Source organism: Homalodisca vitripennis, chromosome X (assembly GCF_021130785.1).
Source record: "Homalodisca vitripennis isolate AUS2020 chromosome X, UT_GWSS_2.1, whole genome shotgun sequence".
NCBI lineage: Eukaryota > Metazoa > Arthropoda > Insecta > Hemiptera > Cicadellidae > Homalodisca > Homalodisca vitripennis.
In genome coordinates, this window is record NC_060215.1 from 139,771,173 (window position 1) to 139,792,040 (window position 20,868).

The following is a 20,868-nucleotide window of genomic DNA, read 5'->3' on the forward strand; positions in this document are numbered from 1 at the left end:
AGTGCTAGTGAAATTGTCATTTTTATTACAGCAAACTGAATAAAATTCCAGGAAAGGTTATGGTGACATACATTGTGCTTTGAAAATATGCTCCCACATACAACCACCGAACCATTCCCTTTCAATGACATATTCTCTTGCAAGTGGGGAATCATTGCGGTGAACAATAATTCTTCTACCTTCAAACCTCTGCTATACTGTACACTAACAGCAATAGGATTGATGTTTGACTTAGAAGCGATCACTCACAATTATTCAAACCAATGTATATGTATGATTATTATTATACAATATTGTAAGCTTATACTCAATTACAGTGCATTATGCCTATTTAAACTTTCAACACAATGTAGGCATTGCTGACTTAACCCTTGAGGCTGGCTGTTGACTATAGGTATTTCCACGGAACGCTCGAGCGCAGACTGTAGGTCAACCAGATATTGTCTCTGGTTTTTATTAATTTTGTATTTTACTTTTTCCTAAATATTGCTATTTGCCATTTGAGTCATTCAACACTTTGGACTTCTATTTGTGTTAAATGAATACTACTTTGATCTTTACTTATGAAACAAGAGGCATAGAAAATGTAAAATATAACACCATCTTAGACGTCATCTGCACTCGCATTGTGTTTGTAAACATGGCCAATCCTACTAGAAGTTTCGTCGATGAGGATGAAATTTAAATAAACTAAACCATTTCGATAGTGTTTACAGTGATATTTTAGTATTCAAAATAAACAACAAATTATTGAAGAAGACCGGGATAGTGATGTTGATTCGAATCAGAGTGAAATTTCTTCTGAAAACTTTGTGGTAAATGGGGATAACCAAGACGAAAGTGAATTGTATGTGTTAGAAACTTTAGATAGAAACAATGAAGAAGAAATTGAACAATTTACAGAAAATGTGGTAGAAATAGGACAAGGAGATGTAATAGAGGTAAGCCTAGGCTAAGAACCACCGTAGAACTCGATTATCCGAAAGTCGGTAATCTTAAACATTGGTTAATCAAAAGCCAAATCCGCCAAAATTGGTCAGCCGTATCCGGCTTGGGTCGTATATTATGATTATGAAGGCTCTTATTGTAACCCGATCTAACATGGCACTGTGTGCTTTTGTACATGCCTACCACTTGTTCCTTCACATCCTTGGCATCGGTTACATTGTTGAAAACCATTATAAAGCTCATATTCATTGATAAATATATTGTATCAATAAAAATTGTGTGATATATCGGCTGTATGATTTATAGGATCTATAACATCTATATTACCATGTCACTGAACAAGCAGCACCGCTCACGGATTAATTCCTCTGGCAACATTAAAAACCAGCAAGAGTGGGGGAGTTGGATAGAGCCGGATTGGTCAAACAGAAAACACAGTAATAACGGAACTGGCCAGCAGGATCGACTTCGTCCGCCATTCTACTACAGAATACTGTTACATACAGTACTGTTACAAGTACACCTAACCTCACCTTGTGTCAATGAAATCGGTGTTGTTTTAATCTGTATGTTATTGTTCGTTGTGCTGCATTATTTCTAACAATGTCGGCATCTGTAAACGTGTTGTTCTTAGATTATATGATAAACTTTAAATTCTAGATTAATTAAAAGAAGGCACAAGTGGATCAAGCTTAGCTCAAGAGTTTGGCATCGAGATTCAACCATAACTGACATCAAAAAGAACAGTGAATCTATCACAAAGTTTGTGTGTGTACTATGACAGTGAAGAATGGCAGCTTGCATAGGAAAACTATGAAAACAAACAGAAAATCAGGACTTGGATACTGCAGTTTACACATGATTTATGCAGGTAAGAAACCAAGGCTAACCTATAAGTGGTCCTTTGATTTTGCGAAAATGCATTAGAAATTAACAAAAAAACTAGGGGGTAGTGATGATTAAGCTTCCACTGGTTGGCTGAAGCAATTTAAATCTAGGTATGGGATTATAGAGATAGACATTCAGGGGGAAAAGCTGTCAGCTGACACTGATACTGCTGAAAGTTCAAAGAAATATTTAAGGATTTGTTGGTGACGAAGTATATATACGAACAGTAACGTCTACAATGCAGGTAAATCTACGTTATATTGAAAGAAAATGCCGACCAAATCCCTTGTTTCTAAAAAGAAATGGTAGGGTCTGAATTTAAAACCAGCAAGCCCTGCATAACAGATATGGCAACAACACGGGTGCACATAGGCTACCTTTACTACTCATTGGAAAATCTAAGAATCCACGATGCTTTAAAGGAATAAAACAACTTCCAGCTATCTACAAAAACTAAAAAAACTTGTGGATAGATACTAAAATATTTATTGAGTTGTATGACATTGTATTCATCCCAGAGGTTAAAAATCAGATAAAAACTGGGGATACTGGAAATATGCTATAAGTAATTGATAACGCTCTGTGTCATCCCTCAAACCTTTCACAGAAGATGGAAAGATGGTGATTGTTTTTGCCACCGAATGTTACCTCAGTCCTTCTGGCCAAGGACCAGGGAGTGATTGAGGCCTTCAAGCGTTACTACAGAAAAGCAATAGTGTACTAATTCACCAAGAATAAAATATATCAATCCTTGAATCTACAAAAATACTAACTTAAAGGATGCTGTTTACATGGCTGCGGGTGCAGAAGAGTGGGCTAATGTCAAAGAGACTATCCTAAAAAAGCCTGGAAAAATCTTTGCCCAACATTTGACTCAGAAACTAGGCCTACATCTGGAAGAGTGCATAACATTAAAGGAGGGGTAGCAATATACAAAAGTAACAAAATAGAGAATGAAACTACAAGTTTGGAAATGGAACATCTCAGTATACCCCTAGTCTGTGAAGTAACAGTTGCCTCTGTCAAACTTTCTGGAAAAGAACAACTTTATATGATAGGTGTATGTATATCGGCCTCCTAATAATCTGATTGACATCACAGCAGAAGCTATCGAGGTCCTTCATAAAGTTCTGGATAACATTCCGACTCACAGCAGAATTATTTTGATTGGGGATATAAATATTGACATTTTAAGACCTACTAGGGAAACTATTATGTTTGATGAATTTCTTTTGTCCCATAACATGACACGACTCCAACTTTCGGCGACCAGAGTATTTCAAGGTCATCAGTCCTCCATAGATGCTATCTGCACAAATGCTGAAATTGATGAATCTCAAGTGAAAATTCTCCATACTAGTGTAAGTGACCATTTCGGACAACTTTGTTATCTGCCTCTGTCTGTTGAATAAAAAAAAACTACTACCTCCTCTCATCGACATGTAAGTCCAGAGAACTTAACAAATCTCAAACGATATTTGGCTGAGGAATCTTGGACTAATGTACTTCAACAAGATAGTGTGGAAGAGGCCTACAGACAATATTTGAAGACAATAACATACTTTTTAGATCTCACTTGTCCAATCAAGAAATTCAGAGTTGTGGCAAAACTAAAAGCTCGACCATGCTATGACGAAGAAGCTCTCCGCTTAAAGAAAGGTTTTCTTAAAGCAAATGAGAGATATTGTCTTTCTGGCAGCCAAGAGGATAAGAAAACTTCTACGCAGATAAAGAAGGCTTACGACTTAAAACTAAGGACCTTAAGACAAGAGGCTAGTGCTGCTCATATTGACAACGCTGCTAACAAAAATAAGGCTGTTTGGGAGATCATAAACAGCGAGAGAAATCATCAGCACAAGGACACAATTTGTGGATTTGACTTCATAGTTAAAAACGGAGACAAAATTGACGACCCTATAGATATAGCCAACCATTTTAACAACTATTTCTCAACTATTGCTGATGAAACTCTCAAACAGAACCTGTGCATCAACCCAACAATGCAATTTGTTCAGAACCCACCTGTTGGAATGCCACTGACCTCTATGGAACCCACATCAATTGAAGAAATAAGTAAAGTAATAGACTCACTAAAAACAAAATCCTCTTTTGGCTTAAATGAAATATCCTCAAAAATTCTAAAATTTTGTAAAAATGAAGTAGCGGTACCGATTTTTCATATCACACAACTGTCTCTTCTGCATGGTACTTTCCCCTCAAGTATGAAAATTTCCAAAGTTATCCCTCTTCACAAAAAATCCAGTAAACACCACATAGAAAATTTTAGGCCAATATCTTTAATTCCAACTGAATCCAAAATTATTGAGAAAATTGTACTCTCTAGACTTTTCAAGCATCTTCAACTGAACAACCTTTTGACAGAGGAACAGCATGGTTTTATTAAGGGACGATCCACCATGACTGCAATAGTAGATCTGTTTGAGCACATTGTGGACAATATCGAGGCTGGAAATAATGTAGTGGGAGTGCAACTTGACTTGAGTAAGGCATTTGATTGTCTAAGCCATGACTTGATTATAAGAAAACTTTTTCATCTAGGAATCCAAGGAACAGCACTTTCATGGTTCTCAGCATACCTTGAGGGAAGACGCCAGGTTGTAGAAGTGACTCAGACCATAAAAAGAATTACTACAATTTCTAGATCTGAGGTCCTGTCAATGGGCCGTGGTGTACCGCAAGGATCTGTGTTGGGGCCTGTACTTTTTATATTATTTACTAATGATTTTCCTAACGTTTTACATTCATACAGTAATTTAGTCATGTATGCTGACGATTCTATGCTATTAACTGCCAATAGCTCAGTGGAAAATCTAGAAATAAATTCATACATTGCTGTTAACATTGCTATGGACTACTGTAGAAACAATGACCTGGTTTTCAATGAATCAAAGACGAAACAAATTTCATTTGGGAACAAGAAGGATGACATTTCAGATCTACCAAATCTTCAATCTGTCAGCTCAACTAATTATCTTGGAATCATTGTTGATGACAAACTCTCATGGCTAAATCATATTAATAACTTATGCCTTAAACTTAGCTCAGCAATCTATGCCATAAAAAGGACGAAAGCTATAAGCACGACAAAAGCCACAATAACAGCCTATCATGCTCTGTTTGAAAGCCATATGAGATATGGCTTAGCGGTTTGGGGTGGTTCAACTGAAAGAAATCTCCAACGAATCCTCATTCTTCAAAAAAAGGCTCTAAGAATCATGGCCGGCTTGGGATGTAGAGAGCTGTAGAGGGGTATTCAAAGAATGGAGGTTATCAACAGTAGTCAGCCTTTATATTGTAGAATGTATTGTGATAGCTACAACTCATAATGTCCAACAGCACCAAGACATTCACTCTTACAATACTAGGCATGCCAATAACTTTACTTTGCCAATCCACAAGTTAACTCTCTCTGAACAAAACCAACCTATGCTGGAGTAAAATTCTTCAATAATCTCCCTGATGAGCTGAAGAAAATGGAAGGAAGGAAGGTGAAGAAAAGCCTGCACTCCTGGTTCCAAGAGAGACCCTTTTACTCAGTAAAAGAATTCTTGAATTGGAGAGCCGACTCGCAGAGAATGTGAAGACCTAGGCAGCTAATGACAACAAACCTGGGAAAAATTTTTAAGATAATATGTATTTGACGCCATTTCCTTCTTGATGAATGTGAAAATAAAGAATTGTCTTGTCTTGTCTTGTCTTGTCAAGAACCAAGAAAGACACTTTTGTTTCAGAAGTGGTTGAGGTGTTGAAAGAGTCTTCAGGATTTGAAGAATGTGACCAAGAAAACCGTCATGAATGGCTAGAGTGTGATCCTGGCTATGAACTGTTGACAGATGACGACATAATAGTGCAGGTACAAGAGCCTAAAGATGACACTGATGAAGACGATGGTCGAGATGATAACAACATCTCTGTTAAAAAAGGTCCAACCAATGAAGAAGCCTTCCAGTGCTTTGCGACTTGCATTAAATAATGGGAACTGCAAGATGAATGTGATGCTGTCTCTACAAAGTCTGATCTAAAATCCTGGAAAAAGTCGGAGTTCCAAACCCGGTTGGCCAGTGGTAAGTCCGTTATCTTCGCCGCGATAAGACGTTTGACTCTGATAGTTTAACTGATAATGCAGTAAATTGTTTCTGAGAATTTGTTGACAGTATATAGTACGCACAACGTAGCCATGGTGGGAAGATTTGATTTAATATGAATGTTGGAATTTAGCTTCAGTTCACCTTCACCTTAGTGCAGCGTCTGGAATCTGACGCTGTCATAGGCTACAAAATATAGTGAAACAATGGTTCCGTAACAACATCAGATTCCAGATGATACATTAAGAGGAAGGTGAACTTGAGCTACATACAAAATTCATATTAAACTACCCTTCCCACCATGGTTACGTTGTGTGCAGAAAACCCAGTTGCTCCACCGTGCTTAGAGATCGTGTCAGTAACACAGTAGTGCAGTGATGAGACAATGAGATTCCCAGTTCATCTAGTACACTATATTTGTAGTCTAGTGTTATCTCTGATGTCGAACCGATGTAAATTGTCCATTTTGAACTTCGTCGTCGACTTTTTTTAATCGCTACAGACGAATATAGCTCCAGATTCCAGGAGTAAAATCTGTTCGGATTTCAGATGCCGCATTAAGAGGAAATTGAACTGCTAAACTGAAAAATCATAGTATACAATAATTGTTCAAATGCTTTAGAGTTAAACAGCTGCATATAGAATAGTTTAACCCTTTGCACTCCGACGTCCAAAATATCGGACATCGTTGTTTTGGCCAAAACCTCGGACGTCCGACATTTCGGACGTTTGCTGTTTTGGCCAAAACCTCGGACGTCCGACATTTCGGACGTTTGCTGTTTAGGCCAAAACCTCGGACATCCGTAATGTCGGACGTTTGGTAAATCCTTTATACTGGCTTTATAAATTATCCAAATGCGGTAAATTTGCGATATACGCAAGCTGGATAGTTGTTGGATGTAAAAATGTAGTAAACCTTTATACTCTATAGCGGTGATTTTACAGTTTTACATTGTGTTGTAGAGGTTTGTCAACTTCACCATTTTCGTCAGCTGGTTTGATCCCAACTTCAACAGCTGATCTCTTCATTGTTATGTTTAGTCTGATAAGTTATTTCAGTCAATATTGACGATCTGAGTGATATTTTTGTCAGGAACATATCAGATTCGGAATCATCTGACGATGCCAAAAGTGAAAGTGAGGGAGGTATTACGGTACTTTGGGATTATACCGACCACACCCCGATATGAATCGTTATTTGACATTTTGCTTCTACTGATTACTAGATTAGCGTAGTAGAACAATATTTCGTCAATATAAAACAGGAATTGTCTTATCGCAAACCCCTCCCCATCCTCAGAAAGAGGTCAAAGTCGAGCGGTCTAGTAGATAACGTGATTGCAGAGTCTCGCTGCCCGTTCAACTGGTGCGTCGCTTTGTTGTACTTCCGTGTTTTACCCCTACATTTCTCCAAACACAAAAATTCAACAAAAACAAACATTACCAAACAAAAACTAAACTCTTTATTGAAAAAACACACAAAACTTGTTTTTATTCTTGATCACACTCCGCCACCCAAAATGCAAGTGCCTTCGGCTATCAGTGCGCTGATGTCAACGAAAGAAAAACATCCCTCGAGATAGTACCTATCAGTAAAATATCAAATTCTAGAGGGGCTGATCAGAAATATAAATTGAATTGTAATGGAAAGGCAATTATGTACCGTGCAAAAAACTTAAATAATCATGTGATGCCGCGCGGCCTGCCGTAATCGGGATTCTCGAGAAAGATAAGATAACAGCGACAAAAATACCGATCACAATATGCTGGAAATGCTTGTTGATTGATGGAATGTTAGTTCTGTTACTCAACTACATCGTTTTATAACGTTTTAAGTTCATTGAAAAAGGTTTAAGCGTTGGGGGCATATAACGGAATCTGACCCCATTGATAATCGTTGTAAGTTTGTAATTTTGTAATTAAAGAGTTGTTTTTTCGTTTTATCATGTTTGTTTCTATACATTTTTTTTTTGTGTTCTTCATACTGGTGTGGTCGGTATAATCCCAAAGTACCGGTATTACGGGCGTAAAAAGGTATAAAAAAGTAAATATTCAATCATTTGACAAATAACTCACTATTTGGGGAAATTGTCGGAAATTACAAAACTGCCTACAACATTTTTGTTTATAGAGGTAAGTTTATGAAATTTTATGTGCATGTTTACAATTATGTGAGGAACCTAGAAATAATAATAGTTTATATAATGTCAATGCAATTTTTTTCAGTTATAACAGCTAAATGTTAATTTTTGTAAAAATTTTTACAAAAAAAAATTTTTTTACAAGTGAAAAAAGGTATTAAAAATAAGGTAATTACAAATATATATTCTTTTACAATATAGAATTTTATGACAAATAAAACAAAACCAAAATTATAACTCTATCTGCAAAAATAAAAAAGTTACAACTTTTTAACAAAACCTTTACAAAATTGATAAAAAGGGCTCCGAGGTTTTCGCCAGTACTTGTTGAATAGAGGCCCGAGTTTTTGGTAGTGACCAAAAATTTTACTCTTGAGTGCAAAGGGTTAAGGGCTTTGAGGGCAGCTGTTAAAGACATAATTGTTATGATGAGCCATTTTACTAGCCCGATCTACATAGGAATAGTTTCGTTGATAAATATTCATAAATAGTTACATTATTGTGTATGAACATTTGTACAATTGCACGTGGACTTGCTTACCTCATATTTCCACGAAATAAACTTGGAATAATTGCATTTGGAAGCATTGTCAACAAGTCAACTTCGAAGGTGATAAGCATGAACCGAATGGCCATAAAATGAAACTAAAACCAGTAAAACGCCACGAAATCGTTATAACGAAGCACGTACGCATACGTTATGTAGCCATGACTATTAATTGCACGTTAGAATTCCCCGTTTCTTTACAGCCTATTGTACCTTGAAGAACAATCAATTCGTTATTCGTATTTAATCACATGTTTTGACAGAAAACTATTGTTTTGGCATGTACCAGCTGTAATTTCAGTATTACCAAGGTTAGTTACTTCGATAAGCTTATCTAGTTTGACTCACTCGCATTGCTGTATAGTTAACAGATGACGTAGCCGGAATAGAGGAATGAGGGATACGCCCAGATAGAATAGAGAATATAGAGTTATCATCGAGTGTATGAATAAATTCATGTAAAAGAAATTGATAGTAAATCTTAAACAGTACAGAGCATAAATCTCAATAATATTAAACACACAAATGTTTTTTCACATGTAAATTAATAATAAATAATTCTGCAAATATTTGAGAATGTAGCCTCGAACTGAATTCTTACTAACCTTTGAACTAATTTAATTTATAAATAGTAACAGTCTAAAATACATCTTCAAAACTTTTTCGAAGACGTTAGTCTTAAAAACTTTTTTTGTAATGAGGAGTTTGGGGGTATCAAATATATAAAACAAGAAATATGCTGATCAAATATATAAAACAAGAAATATGCTGATCAAATATATAAAACAAGAAATATGCTGATCAAATATATAAAACAAGAAATATGCTGAATTTGTGATAAAAATAACACGGTTGAAAAATATTCTGTTGTTTGATATATATGCTTGAATTTATTATGTTATAATAATTTAATAAGTCATTCATTCTCAGCCTTTTAAGGGAAATCGATTAGTTAAAAATTCTACTCATCGTCTAGACAAATTCTTAAGTGGTGAATATGAACCTAAAATCTGTACTTTTATCTTAATAATAAAAAATAAGTATATAGTCAATATATCGACCAATAAATAGATAGTCGATGACCAAAACAAGTACTGATAAAAATACAGTGGTATTACTTTAGCCATTTAATGTCTTTCATACTGGCTAGCTTTCAGTTATAAAAAGTTATAAAGCTTTCAGTTTAGGCTGAAAAATCCACGAAATGTCAACTTTAAACGAACAGCTTTCAGAAGGGTTATTGAAAAGACATAATGACATTTTAGTTCAAACGCCTATGAGACTTAGCGGCAAAAAAACAGGTTTCAAAGCTTAAGCAAATAAACATGTTCAACATTTTCTTTTAGGTTAATTTTGTACTGTTGTATCATACTTATCTAATTTTGGGTTGATTTTGTACTGGTCCTATTTTATCGTATTTTAAGTAAATTTTGTACCGTTTGTAAGATATCTAAGTCACTGAGCCAAAATTGTTTTCACTGTATGTGCAATCCATACATTATGTGCTACCTACACATAACATTTTATAATTTCGTGTGATATTAAATGGTGCTATTGTGTGTTCTAGTCCAAACACACGTTTTATGCTGTCCCACCCATTCCCCTACCCTCAGCAAAAAACCATGTTTTTTACAATGATGTTTGATTACCCGAAAAATCAATTAAACCCCCCTGCACTAATTGTTTCGGATAATTGACGCTCTACAGTAGGCTAAGAGGAAGAGCTAGACATGTTACTCAAAGTGGGCCAGTTAGACAAGTTACCTGAACCCAGATCAAATAAACCTAATTACAATGTAGATTTGATCCAAAAAAAAAAAAACAAAAAGAACGTAAAGTGAGTAAAAACATGTCTCTAATGGTATTCGTGCTATTTTACCTTTATCCATGCAATTTTTTTTCTAATGTTTATGTGTTTGAAATAAAAATTACTTTTTATCAATTTGATATTTTATTTTTATATTTCACAAATTATTACCTATAAACATAAACAAAACATTTTAAAAGAACGTATGGGCTCAAAAACAGCTAGAATATTTGAACTCCTGCAAATACTGGTGTGATTGCTAATTAACCCTTTCAGTGTCAGATATTTTATAGGTTACTTTGCAAAAAGTGCCAAGGTATATTGTCCTATGCTGTATCAATTCTCTTTGTTCCACCATTGCAGACCTGATAACTTTAGGTTTGAATTATTGACCATATCCTGTGGTGTTTTTGCCTTTTTTCTAAGATTATCTTAATGAAATAGATCTTATATAAGTCTTGTTAAATTGTCTAGTAATGCTTACTTGCATCAGATTAGACTATACGTGTGACAAGAAATAAAAAAGTCATTTGATGGGTCATTGGACAAACAGCAACAAAACCAGAGAAAAATAGCAGGCTTAGTAGTGAATAACAACTCTGAAATTTTTAACATCTGGAGAACAAAAGCCTCTCAGATCATGACTCCAATTGACGTTGGCACTTCTTACAAATTTTCCAAACGTCCATAAAAACAGATATTAGTACTGAAAGGGTTAATTTTGGTAGTTGGAGTTTTATTACATTTGAATCGGAAATCATATTTACTAAGAGTTTAAAAGTTGATAATACATACAAGCAACATGTTAGGTGGTATATCCAACAACGGACTTGGGATGAACTCTTCATCGTCCGGTTCCACGACATCAGAGTTACTACTTTCCGATTTAGTAGACATTTGGGCGGTTTCCGTGTATTTATAGGCTACTTGTCCGTAGGTTTTGTCCGTATTCAATAGCTGTTTCAGCCGTTTCAATTCCTCTTCTGTAACATACACAGGACAATGAAATTAAAAGTTTTAACAGAATGTAGTATGTATTTAAAAATAGTCTTATGAGTTAAGAAAACAAAGTTGCAAATTTGGAGTGTTAGAGAAAATTAGGAATGCTTCAAGAAGATAATCCTCTTCCATTTTACATTTCTCCTCCAAAAAAAGACTTTATAAGCCCCAAAAATCTTAGCCAATATTAACAAAGTTGCAAATTTGGAGTGTTAGAGAAAATTAGGAATGCTTCAAGAAGATAATCCTCTTCCATTTTACATTTCTCCTCCAAAAAAAGACTTTATAAGCCCCAAAAATCTTAGCCAATATTAATGACAGAACATGCTTAATTATATTAAACTATGTATTGATACACTGCAGGTTACAAAATAAAAATTATTAACAAGTGCAGTAGATATGTTAAAACATTACAATGCTGATTTGGTACTTTGGGATTATACCGACCACACCCAGACATGAATTGTTATTTGACATTTTGCTTTTAATGATTACTAGATTAGCGTAGAACAATATTTCGTCAATATAAAACAGGAATTGTCTTATCGCAAACCCCTCCCCATCCTCAGACAGAGGTCAAAGTCGAGCGGTCTAGTAGATAACGTGATTGCAGAGTCTCACCGCCCATTCAGCTGGTGCGTCGCTTTGTTGTACTTCCGTGTTTTACCCCTACATTTCTCCAAACAAAAAAATTTAACAAAAGCAAACATTACCAAACAAAAACTAAACTCTTTATTGAACACTCAAAACTTGTTTTTATTCTTGATCGCACTCTGCCACCCAAAATGCGAGTGCCTCCGGCCATCAGCGCGGGCTTCAGCTGCCCCGCGCTGATGTCAACGAAAGAAAAACATCCCTCGAGATAGTACCTATCAGTAAAATATCAAATTCTAGAGGGGCTGATCAGAAATATAAATTGAATTGTAATGGAAAGGCAATTATGTACCGTGCAAAAAACTTAAATAATCATGTGATGCCGCGCGGCCTGCCGTAGTCAGGATTCTCGAGAAAGATGAGATAACAGCGACAACAATACCGATCACAATACCTGGAAATGCTTGTAAGTTTGTAATTTTGTAATTAAAGAGTTGTTTTTTCGTTTTATCATGTTTGTTTCTATACATTTATATTTTTGTGTTCTTCATACTGGTGTGGTCGGTATAATCCCAAAGTACCACTGATTTTGTTCTTGGGTTGCATCCATTTCCCAGATCCCTCAGAATGTTTTTGGCACACCAGGCCTACAGCAGTTAAAAATCTGACATTACAAAAAAATACTGGAAACTCTCTGCTGTTATTAAGTCTATAACCACCCAAGTCTGAATCAACACACAACAGCCATGTATATGTCATCTAAAAAACTGAATAAGTAAGTGCTGTTTACTGAATTTGTTTAAACTTAGTAATTGTTTTTAGACATTTTCTCTAAGCTTTTGGGTATAAATTTACACATATACACAGCATCTAAATGGGTAAAGGGTCTAAAATAGTTGTCTCCTATAAGTCAGGTTTTTTATTAGTCATTGTTGTATAGTAGTTCTTGGTTCTCTTATATAAGTAGACAGAGTTTAGAGACGCTAAGCTTCCAATGAAATGACACACAAAAATATAGGACCAATAATAAGCACAATAAAAAGGAACTAGTATCATTCTTCGGACTTTTGTTTAGAATACCTGAAAATGAAGTAACAGAAAAATAACAGACAAAATTTGGACTAGTACTAGCAAAATTAAATGGATTACGGGACTTAAAGAAGATATGAGACATTTACAAATTAAAATAGATTTAAAACACAAGACAGACAAACTCAAACATATTGAAAGACAAACATTCTACACTAAGTACAGTTTAAGAGGAACAAGAGAGAGTAGGAAGAGTAATTCCAGAGGAGGAAAGAAAATTATACTCGGAGAGGACGTAGAAATAAATATTGGACTGAAAGTAAGAATACCTGAATCAATATTTGACTAATGGTCCAATGTAGGCCATAAAATGAATATTAAATTAAAGCTGTGAAGGAAACAGGATTTTTCCGGACATTTGCCATCGTTAAGTGAAACAAGAAAACAGTAACACTACGTTTCGAGATCTGCAATCTGATCTCTTCTTCAGGTAAAGAACTAACCTAATACATAATTACAAACTAGGTTAAAATAAACAAAGGAAAAATCCTGTTTCCTTCACAATCCTTCCATCGTCAAAAATAACCTTCAAACAAAGAAATTAAAGCTCATTATAAAAAATCAATGAGAGATTTTGAAAGTTGTGCTGAGTAAGCTCTGGTTCAGAAGAGTGTACGCTATAGGCTATTTATCTGAATCAAGCTATCTGTGCTAAAGTGAATAGAGTATTGAGACTTATTGCTTGTGCATCAAGGAATGCTTTTTTATCTGGTACCATCAAGCTACTGTACGTGACACTTATGCGCTCTATTTTGGAAAATGGGTCTGTGATTTGGCCACCTTAAGAGGTTGTACATTGCTGTTCACTTGATAATGTACAGAGACGCTTAGGGTGTTAGGAGTGGTCTTAATTACTCTGATGTCAACGTCCATGAAATTGTTAATCAGTATAGTATCATCTCCCCTCTTCCAGAAGAATTGCCTTGGATCTGATTTTCCTATTCAAAGTTGTTAATGGCTTACTTGACTGCCGCGATCTCCTTTAGATGATCGACATCCATATTCCACAGAGAACTCGCCTGATACAGACTTTTAACAGACATCACCATCGCACTGTGTATGCCTACCACAGCACAGTCCCTCGTCTTACGCGTTTGGGATATGCCTCTCAGCTGGAGTTCTTTGAACTGCCCCTCCAGACTTTCAGGAGGCCTCTCGTTTGCATCTCAGTCTGATCAAGTAACTTTCTAGGTTGTTGTATTATTGCTTATAGTGTTGTATACCTTATCTTCTATACTATTTGGTTATTGTTATTTGATTCGATTATCTTATATAGTCTATTACGTTATTTATTATCACATGCTTACTTGTTGCTTTATGTTTATGTACGTTGACGTTTGATTGTTACTATTATGTTTGATACAGCTATTATTGTTAATACTGTTATTATTATTATTTATATGATTTTCCTCGTATTACCACTATCTATTGAATTATTGTTTGAGTTTTTTATGTTTGCATATGTTGGTTGGCGTGCTTAAATATTATTGTTTTGTTCCTTGTTGACACTCTTGTATTGTTTTTCTATAATTTATATTGCCATCTTAACCCATTGCGGATCATTGACGAGCTGGGCTCGTCACGCAGCGGCCGGGCCTAACGGCAACGATGACGAGCTCAGGTCGCAAAAGCGGTCTGCTTTTAAATTTCCCTCCAAATAGTTCTTTTAATGTCTGATAGATCGGGCGATCGTCTTCACTTGTCAACTAAGCGTATTTAACAACGGTCTACGTTTAGAGTTTTCAAAAGTTTTATAAATATCCTACAGATCGCAGTTGTATGTCGAAGTTGAAAAATCATTCATATGAGTTTACTCTCTGCTTTTTAGCGCTTCTGATTGGGTGTTTCCTCAGTTGTTATTATAATACTTTTGAGGTTAGTGACACAACGAAAAGACGCAGACGTACATGTTGGCGGGTTTAGTCTAGACAATGGCCCGGATGTTGTAATCGCTTCGCCCGAGCCGCTTTATTTAGACTATGATTCCGACATCATCCCTGTCACCCCGGAACCTTGCTCGCGTGTTATCGTTCCTACATCACGGATACCCCAGCAGACCCATGTTCCATCTGAACGAATACCTTCACAGCTGAATTTTCTAGTATACAATAGCGAGCGATACTGTGGCGCACCATTGCTGTTCATGCGGCTGCTGACCGTAAATTAATTCGTGCCCGCGCGTCAAAACAATACGATCCGCAATGGGTTAATATCCATATTTGTAAAATGGTGAATTATCGTAGATAAATAAATAAATACCTTGATAAAGAAGTGACTCCTCTTCATTTACACTTAAAGCTCTATAACGCTCTTCGTCACACAGCCCTTCAATTTTCCTTTCTTCTGCTGTGGGAACATACACTTGGGATGCACCTTCGTACGGGGATAGATCACTTAAATGTCCCCTTGCATCGTACCTAAAAATATCAAGTATTATTACACTTATCTTATGTAGACTTCATATTTATATTCAATATACTTGTAACATAGTTTATCTTAACTTATAACACATGTAAATGCTACTTACTACATTAACAAGCTACTTACTTAATAAATTATATTAACCTTTGGTGAGCCACTAACGTCTATGGACGTCATGGCTGAATATGTTATAACAGCCACAGACGTCAATGGATGCAAATGTACATTAATTGTTTAATTTTATTTAAATGGAGTTAAAATTTGTAAACGCGAATGTGACAATACAAGTTGATGTCAAAATAAGGCTTGCTGGGATACTGGTGCCGTATCGAGGTCAAAGGAACTAAAGCGTAGAGAAAATGGCGCGCGGTCTATTGTTCGTGTGTCACTGTCAGAGCCGCAGACATCCCCTCACGCACACTCACTGCTTAGTCTCAGTCGGTCGGTCGGCGTCGCGCCATCCCTTGTGCTGCCTGCTGTGCCAAAAAAATATTTTTTATGAAAAAACCAAAATATTTCCGATGCATTGTGTGTTTTAAGAAAGGACTGCGACGTGAGACCAACTTCGCCTGCAAAACTTGTGCGGGAAATCCCTCTCTACACCCGGACACGTGCTTCGAAGAGTACCATACTAAAGTTGTTTATGGTTAAAGACAAAACTTGTAATTTAATTTATACATAAACTGTGAGGGAAAAAACTGCAGTTTATACAAACTTTTCATAAAAAAAAGGTTTCATTTTAGGCAAATTTGTTTAAATTTTTAAATTTTGTATTTAAGTTAAATAAGTATTAAATAATTATATAAATATTTTGTTTTTTGTCTTTTTTAATCCTTATTTAATGACAAACTTAAAATATATATTAGCTTTAGAGATATCAATACTTTTATTTTTAAACTTGGTGTGGCTTTTTAGGAAAATTGGGCAAATAATTTTTGGCCTGCAAAGGGTTAAATTGGGGCTACGTTAGTTTGGGACTGTTGCAACTCATTGAGATTAGACACACAAAAAAGTTGCTTAAAACATCTCCAACAGTACCTCAAGACAACGTAGCCTAAATGATTTGTACAATTCACGAGATATCACAAGTAACAACTTCAATGCATCTTCAGTGTTTCCAGGTTGTAGTAGGTATTAACCTTTTATTTTCCATTGTATTTCCTTTTTTTAAATTTGATCTTACAAATTAACTGGTAAATATTTACTTAATAGCTACTTCACATTATTTGTCAAAATTTCAACTTAAAAAGTATAGATCAACTCAAAGAACAAAGTATAAATCAACTTAAAGAAAATAAATGTATAGAATATTAGTATAGTAGATATAAAAGGGAGAATAGGCTAAGTAATAATTGAAATTACATCAGAAACACCCAAGGCCATCAGTGCAGGCCTCGGTAGCATCACCCTCACTTCTAGCAAAAAAGAAAAACATCCTCGAGATGGTACCTAAATTCGAGCTCAGATCACGTGATCAGTCATTTCTGCCCAACCCAAAGTACGTTAATCATCTGATGTTAGGAAAGTGGCCTACGCGGGGGCCAGCCTACCAACACAAGAATAAAGTAATAAAATTTCCAACATAATTTAAATAAAACATTTATAATATAATAAAGAAATAAAGATAATAGAAACTTACAAAATATTTTATACGCCCTCAGTAACAATAGCAAACAGTGCACCCTCAGTTGGAGGATAATGGCCGCCAAAATTAACATACAAGGAAAATTTTTTTAAAACTCTAATGTCAGACTAAAAAGACACAATTTCTGAATTCCGAAACAGAACACCCACTGCTCATATTAACCCTTCCCACGCAGATATATCCTTCAAAGTCTATTTTGTGTTATTTAATAAATTGTAGTTGCCGTGGAATCCGCTAGAGTTCAAGGGAGTGTTGAATACTTGTTCCGAAAAGCAGATGTTACAGTTTGAACCTCATTGGCACGTCGCAGTGGTGGGAGGGCGTGGCTTTGTCCCTCGTGGCGTGATTTAGCCTCAGTCCGCGGCGAACCATTACGCAGTAAACGGATATATCCCGGCACGGCATATTTTAGTGTTTAACGCTGTTTTGCCATATTTCCTTATTTACTGTTCCTGTTGTATTTAGCATTATATTATCTTTTTATTTTGTTATTACTTTATTTGTTGTGTCGTTATAGGCCTATATTGTTCTATGCAATGGCGAATCCTGACAATTTTTTGTAAAATTTGAAAATTTGTTAAAAAATATAGGGGTCTGATTATTTTGTGATATTGTATTATTTTTTATTCCTAATAGCCACCACTAACTAAAACAAAAATTAGAGTTGGTCAAATCTAAAAAAAATTTTAAAGTTAATTACACGTATGGTCAAAATTGAAAGATAAATTCCACGTGGGAAGGGTTAATTACAGGTTGTACTTTTTCACTACTTGTTGAAGGTTATTAACATTATTCTACTTAAAATCTTCCAAGAACAAAACTGTACCTTCCTGAACTACTACTAACCTACTTCTTGAACCAGTTCAATTAACAAAACTAAATTAATTTTTATTATTTGAAGACAAAAAAAACAAATACAAAAAAAATCTATAGAATCTACTTAACTGTCATTCTAAAACTAAAAATACCGGTTTTCATGAATAAAGTCTACTCAATTTGACAGGCCAAATGCAGAAAAAAACAATCTATAAATAACCGTACCACAAAAACGTAGGTGCGAATTTCGATGAAACTTTATATAAACATTCAATACATGATCTACTGTATTATATTACTAACCTCATTCTTAGGGCGTGCCTATTATCAGAGACTTATCGATTTTACATGTCAAATACTGAAAAACTACTAAGTCTATGAATGGCCGTACCTCAAAAACGTACGAGCCGATTTTAATAAAACTTTATATATACATTCAATACATGGTCCTCTATGCTATAATACAACCCTCATTCTTAGGTCGCGCCTATTTTCGGAGCCACACTGATTTTACAGGCTATGTGCTGACAAAACAAATCTATGGAGGGATGTACCTCAAAAACGTACAAGCCGATTTTGATAAAACTTTCTAACTTTCTATACACATTTGAGACACAGTCTACTATACTACAATATAACCCTCATTTTTAAACTACGCCTATTTTCGGAGCCACACCGATTTTACAGGCTATAATGATTTTAAATGAACAGAGACTACTTTTATGATAATAATCACCATTTATAACGGCCATTTTCAGGACTATACTCATTAAACGGACAAGTTTTGAGAAACCCTATACATGGTCTCGTACCTCAAAAATGTATGAGCCGATTATGATAAAACTTTATATACACATTTCGGACACAGTCTATTATACTACAATACAACCCTCATTCTTAGTCTGCATCTATTTTCGGAGCAACACAGATTTTACAGGCTACGTGCTGACAAATCTATGGATGGCCTATAGGATGGATGGATCCTAATATTTGTAAAAATGGAGATATGTCCGTTGATATGTAAAATAAATAAATAAATTATTTGTAGTATTTATCTTCACGTTACTAAATTAATATACATTTTGTATGGGTTAAGTTGAACTAGTTTAGGATTCAGTTTAGGATTAGGTCTAGGTAATCATTCTTTTTATGGATGTAATCTATGGCCAGTTTCACATCGGCCTTAGATGATAACAATATTTCTTTCCTTGGTTTAGTAATTAGGGTATACTAATATTCATTCATTACCTGTCAATTTTCAATGATTCATCTCCCATCCAAGGTATTAACTGTTTTCCTTGGTCCATTTCCAACGCTCTATGGTCATCTCTAAAGATTTTACAACTATAGCCAAACACTAACAAGTCTAAATTTTCATCGTTTTTCTTTCTTAAAATACCTGGATCGTTGGGATTTACCCAACGTCTATCTTTATTCATGTTAACCTCACTTTCGGCTTAAAAAAACAAAGAACCTTTTTAAATAAAGTGAATTGGTTATTGCACTGGGTCATACATCCACATAACCTTACTCTCAAATAGACTAAGAAACAAAATACCTCCACAACACCACACCACACAACACTCGTACACACAAAGCCGACTAAAGATGAGTGAGGTAGAGATGTGCCAAAAGAACTGGAACGGATCCATCGAACGTTCAGGAACCGGAACGATTCACTTCTTCGGAACCCCATGTTCCGTCGGAACAGGTTACGTGCCCTAAAAGTTCTGAGCGTTCCGGCTCTGTTAAACTCGGAAGGATAACTAACATAACTATATGTTCCATCGGAATGGTTAACTAGACTCTGTAGCAATAAAAATGTGTTTTTTTGAAGTGAAAACTTCTTTAGGCGCGTTGAGCGTTTTGGTAGAGGGTAAAATCCTTGGTTCGCGTCACCGACATGCTAATGATACTAACCTGCATGAAAAAGTCAGTCTCGCTGTGTTTTTTAACCTCTTCATGCATGAATTATTAAATAATTAAAATAAAAATTTGTTTACTTGTTTTTCTTGTTAAATAGGCTTGTTTAATAACAAAAATAATTTTTTCAAATTTTTTTGCGTCTTAGTTAAAAAAATGGCGGACCTGACGTCATATGACACCACCATGCAATAAGGAAACAAAAGAATTAATGTTACCTTTTTTATAAATTGTTTTATTTTCTGGTACATGTGCATTAAATAAGTACTATGTTTAAGTTATAAATGTACAAAAAATGTATTTAATCTCTTAACATTAAATATTGTCACATTTTGTAAAATAAAAAAATGTTTATTTAAAAAAAAATTAAATTTCAAAACTAAAATCAATTTATTTATTGAAATATCCATATAAGAACATCCTATTTACTATGGAAAGCTTCCATAAAGTGTGGACATACATGTAAAACCACAAATGTTTTACACTGGAATCTGGTTTTTTTTTTTTCGTGCAGTGTTCAAAACGGCATCGCTGCTCCCTGGCGTTTTCGACTTTCGATGGCCAGTGGTCAACTTTGTCGTATCTCAGTTCCGGAATTATGCTTACTGGTTACTTTTTTTTTAAGAGTTTGAGTGTTGTTAGGAGACATTGATGAGGGCCTTCCTCTCTTCTTCGTGTCACATAACCCTTTCGCAATGAGGGTAAGGGGCTACAGATGATTTGAAAGACAACAAGTCCATTTTTCCATCAACCGATTTCGTGTAGCACAACCAAGCATTCACTAGGGACACATTTAAGAGGTGAACAAATACTCTAAGGTACCACTTCTTAAACTTGATGCCATGAGGGTAATGTGCTATCATTCTGTCCTCCATGTCAACTCCTCCCATGAAGGTGTACTCAGATATAGCATGAGGCCGAGTGATCGTTATAACTTCTTGGGT

At 35.3% G+C, this 20,868-nt stretch overlaps 1 protein-coding gene across 4 annotated transcripts in view; it reads right to left on the reverse strand.

The window, feature by feature from the left end:
- The window catches only part of LOC124369914 (splicing factor, suppressor of white-apricot homolog), a 104,866-nt gene extending 85,222 nt beyond the window's left edge, over positions 1 to 19,644 (reverse strand). For all 4 annotated transcript variants that reach the window (XM_046828094.1, XM_046828092.1, XM_046828091.1 and 1 more), the window contains exons 1-3: positions 19,250 to 19,644; positions 15,379 to 15,536; positions 11,233 to 11,420 (exon numbers count right to left, since the gene is read on the reverse strand). In XM_046828094.1, the coding sequence (XP_046684050.1) occupies positions 11,233 to 11,420; positions 15,379 to 15,536; positions 19,250 to 19,440 (537 nt within the window). In that variant the 5' untranslated portion in view covers positions 19,441 to 19,644. The remainder of the gene's footprint in view (positions 1 to 11,232; positions 11,421 to 15,378; positions 15,537 to 19,249) is intronic.
- Between the last annotated feature and the right edge of the window lie 1,224 nt (positions 19,645 to 20,868).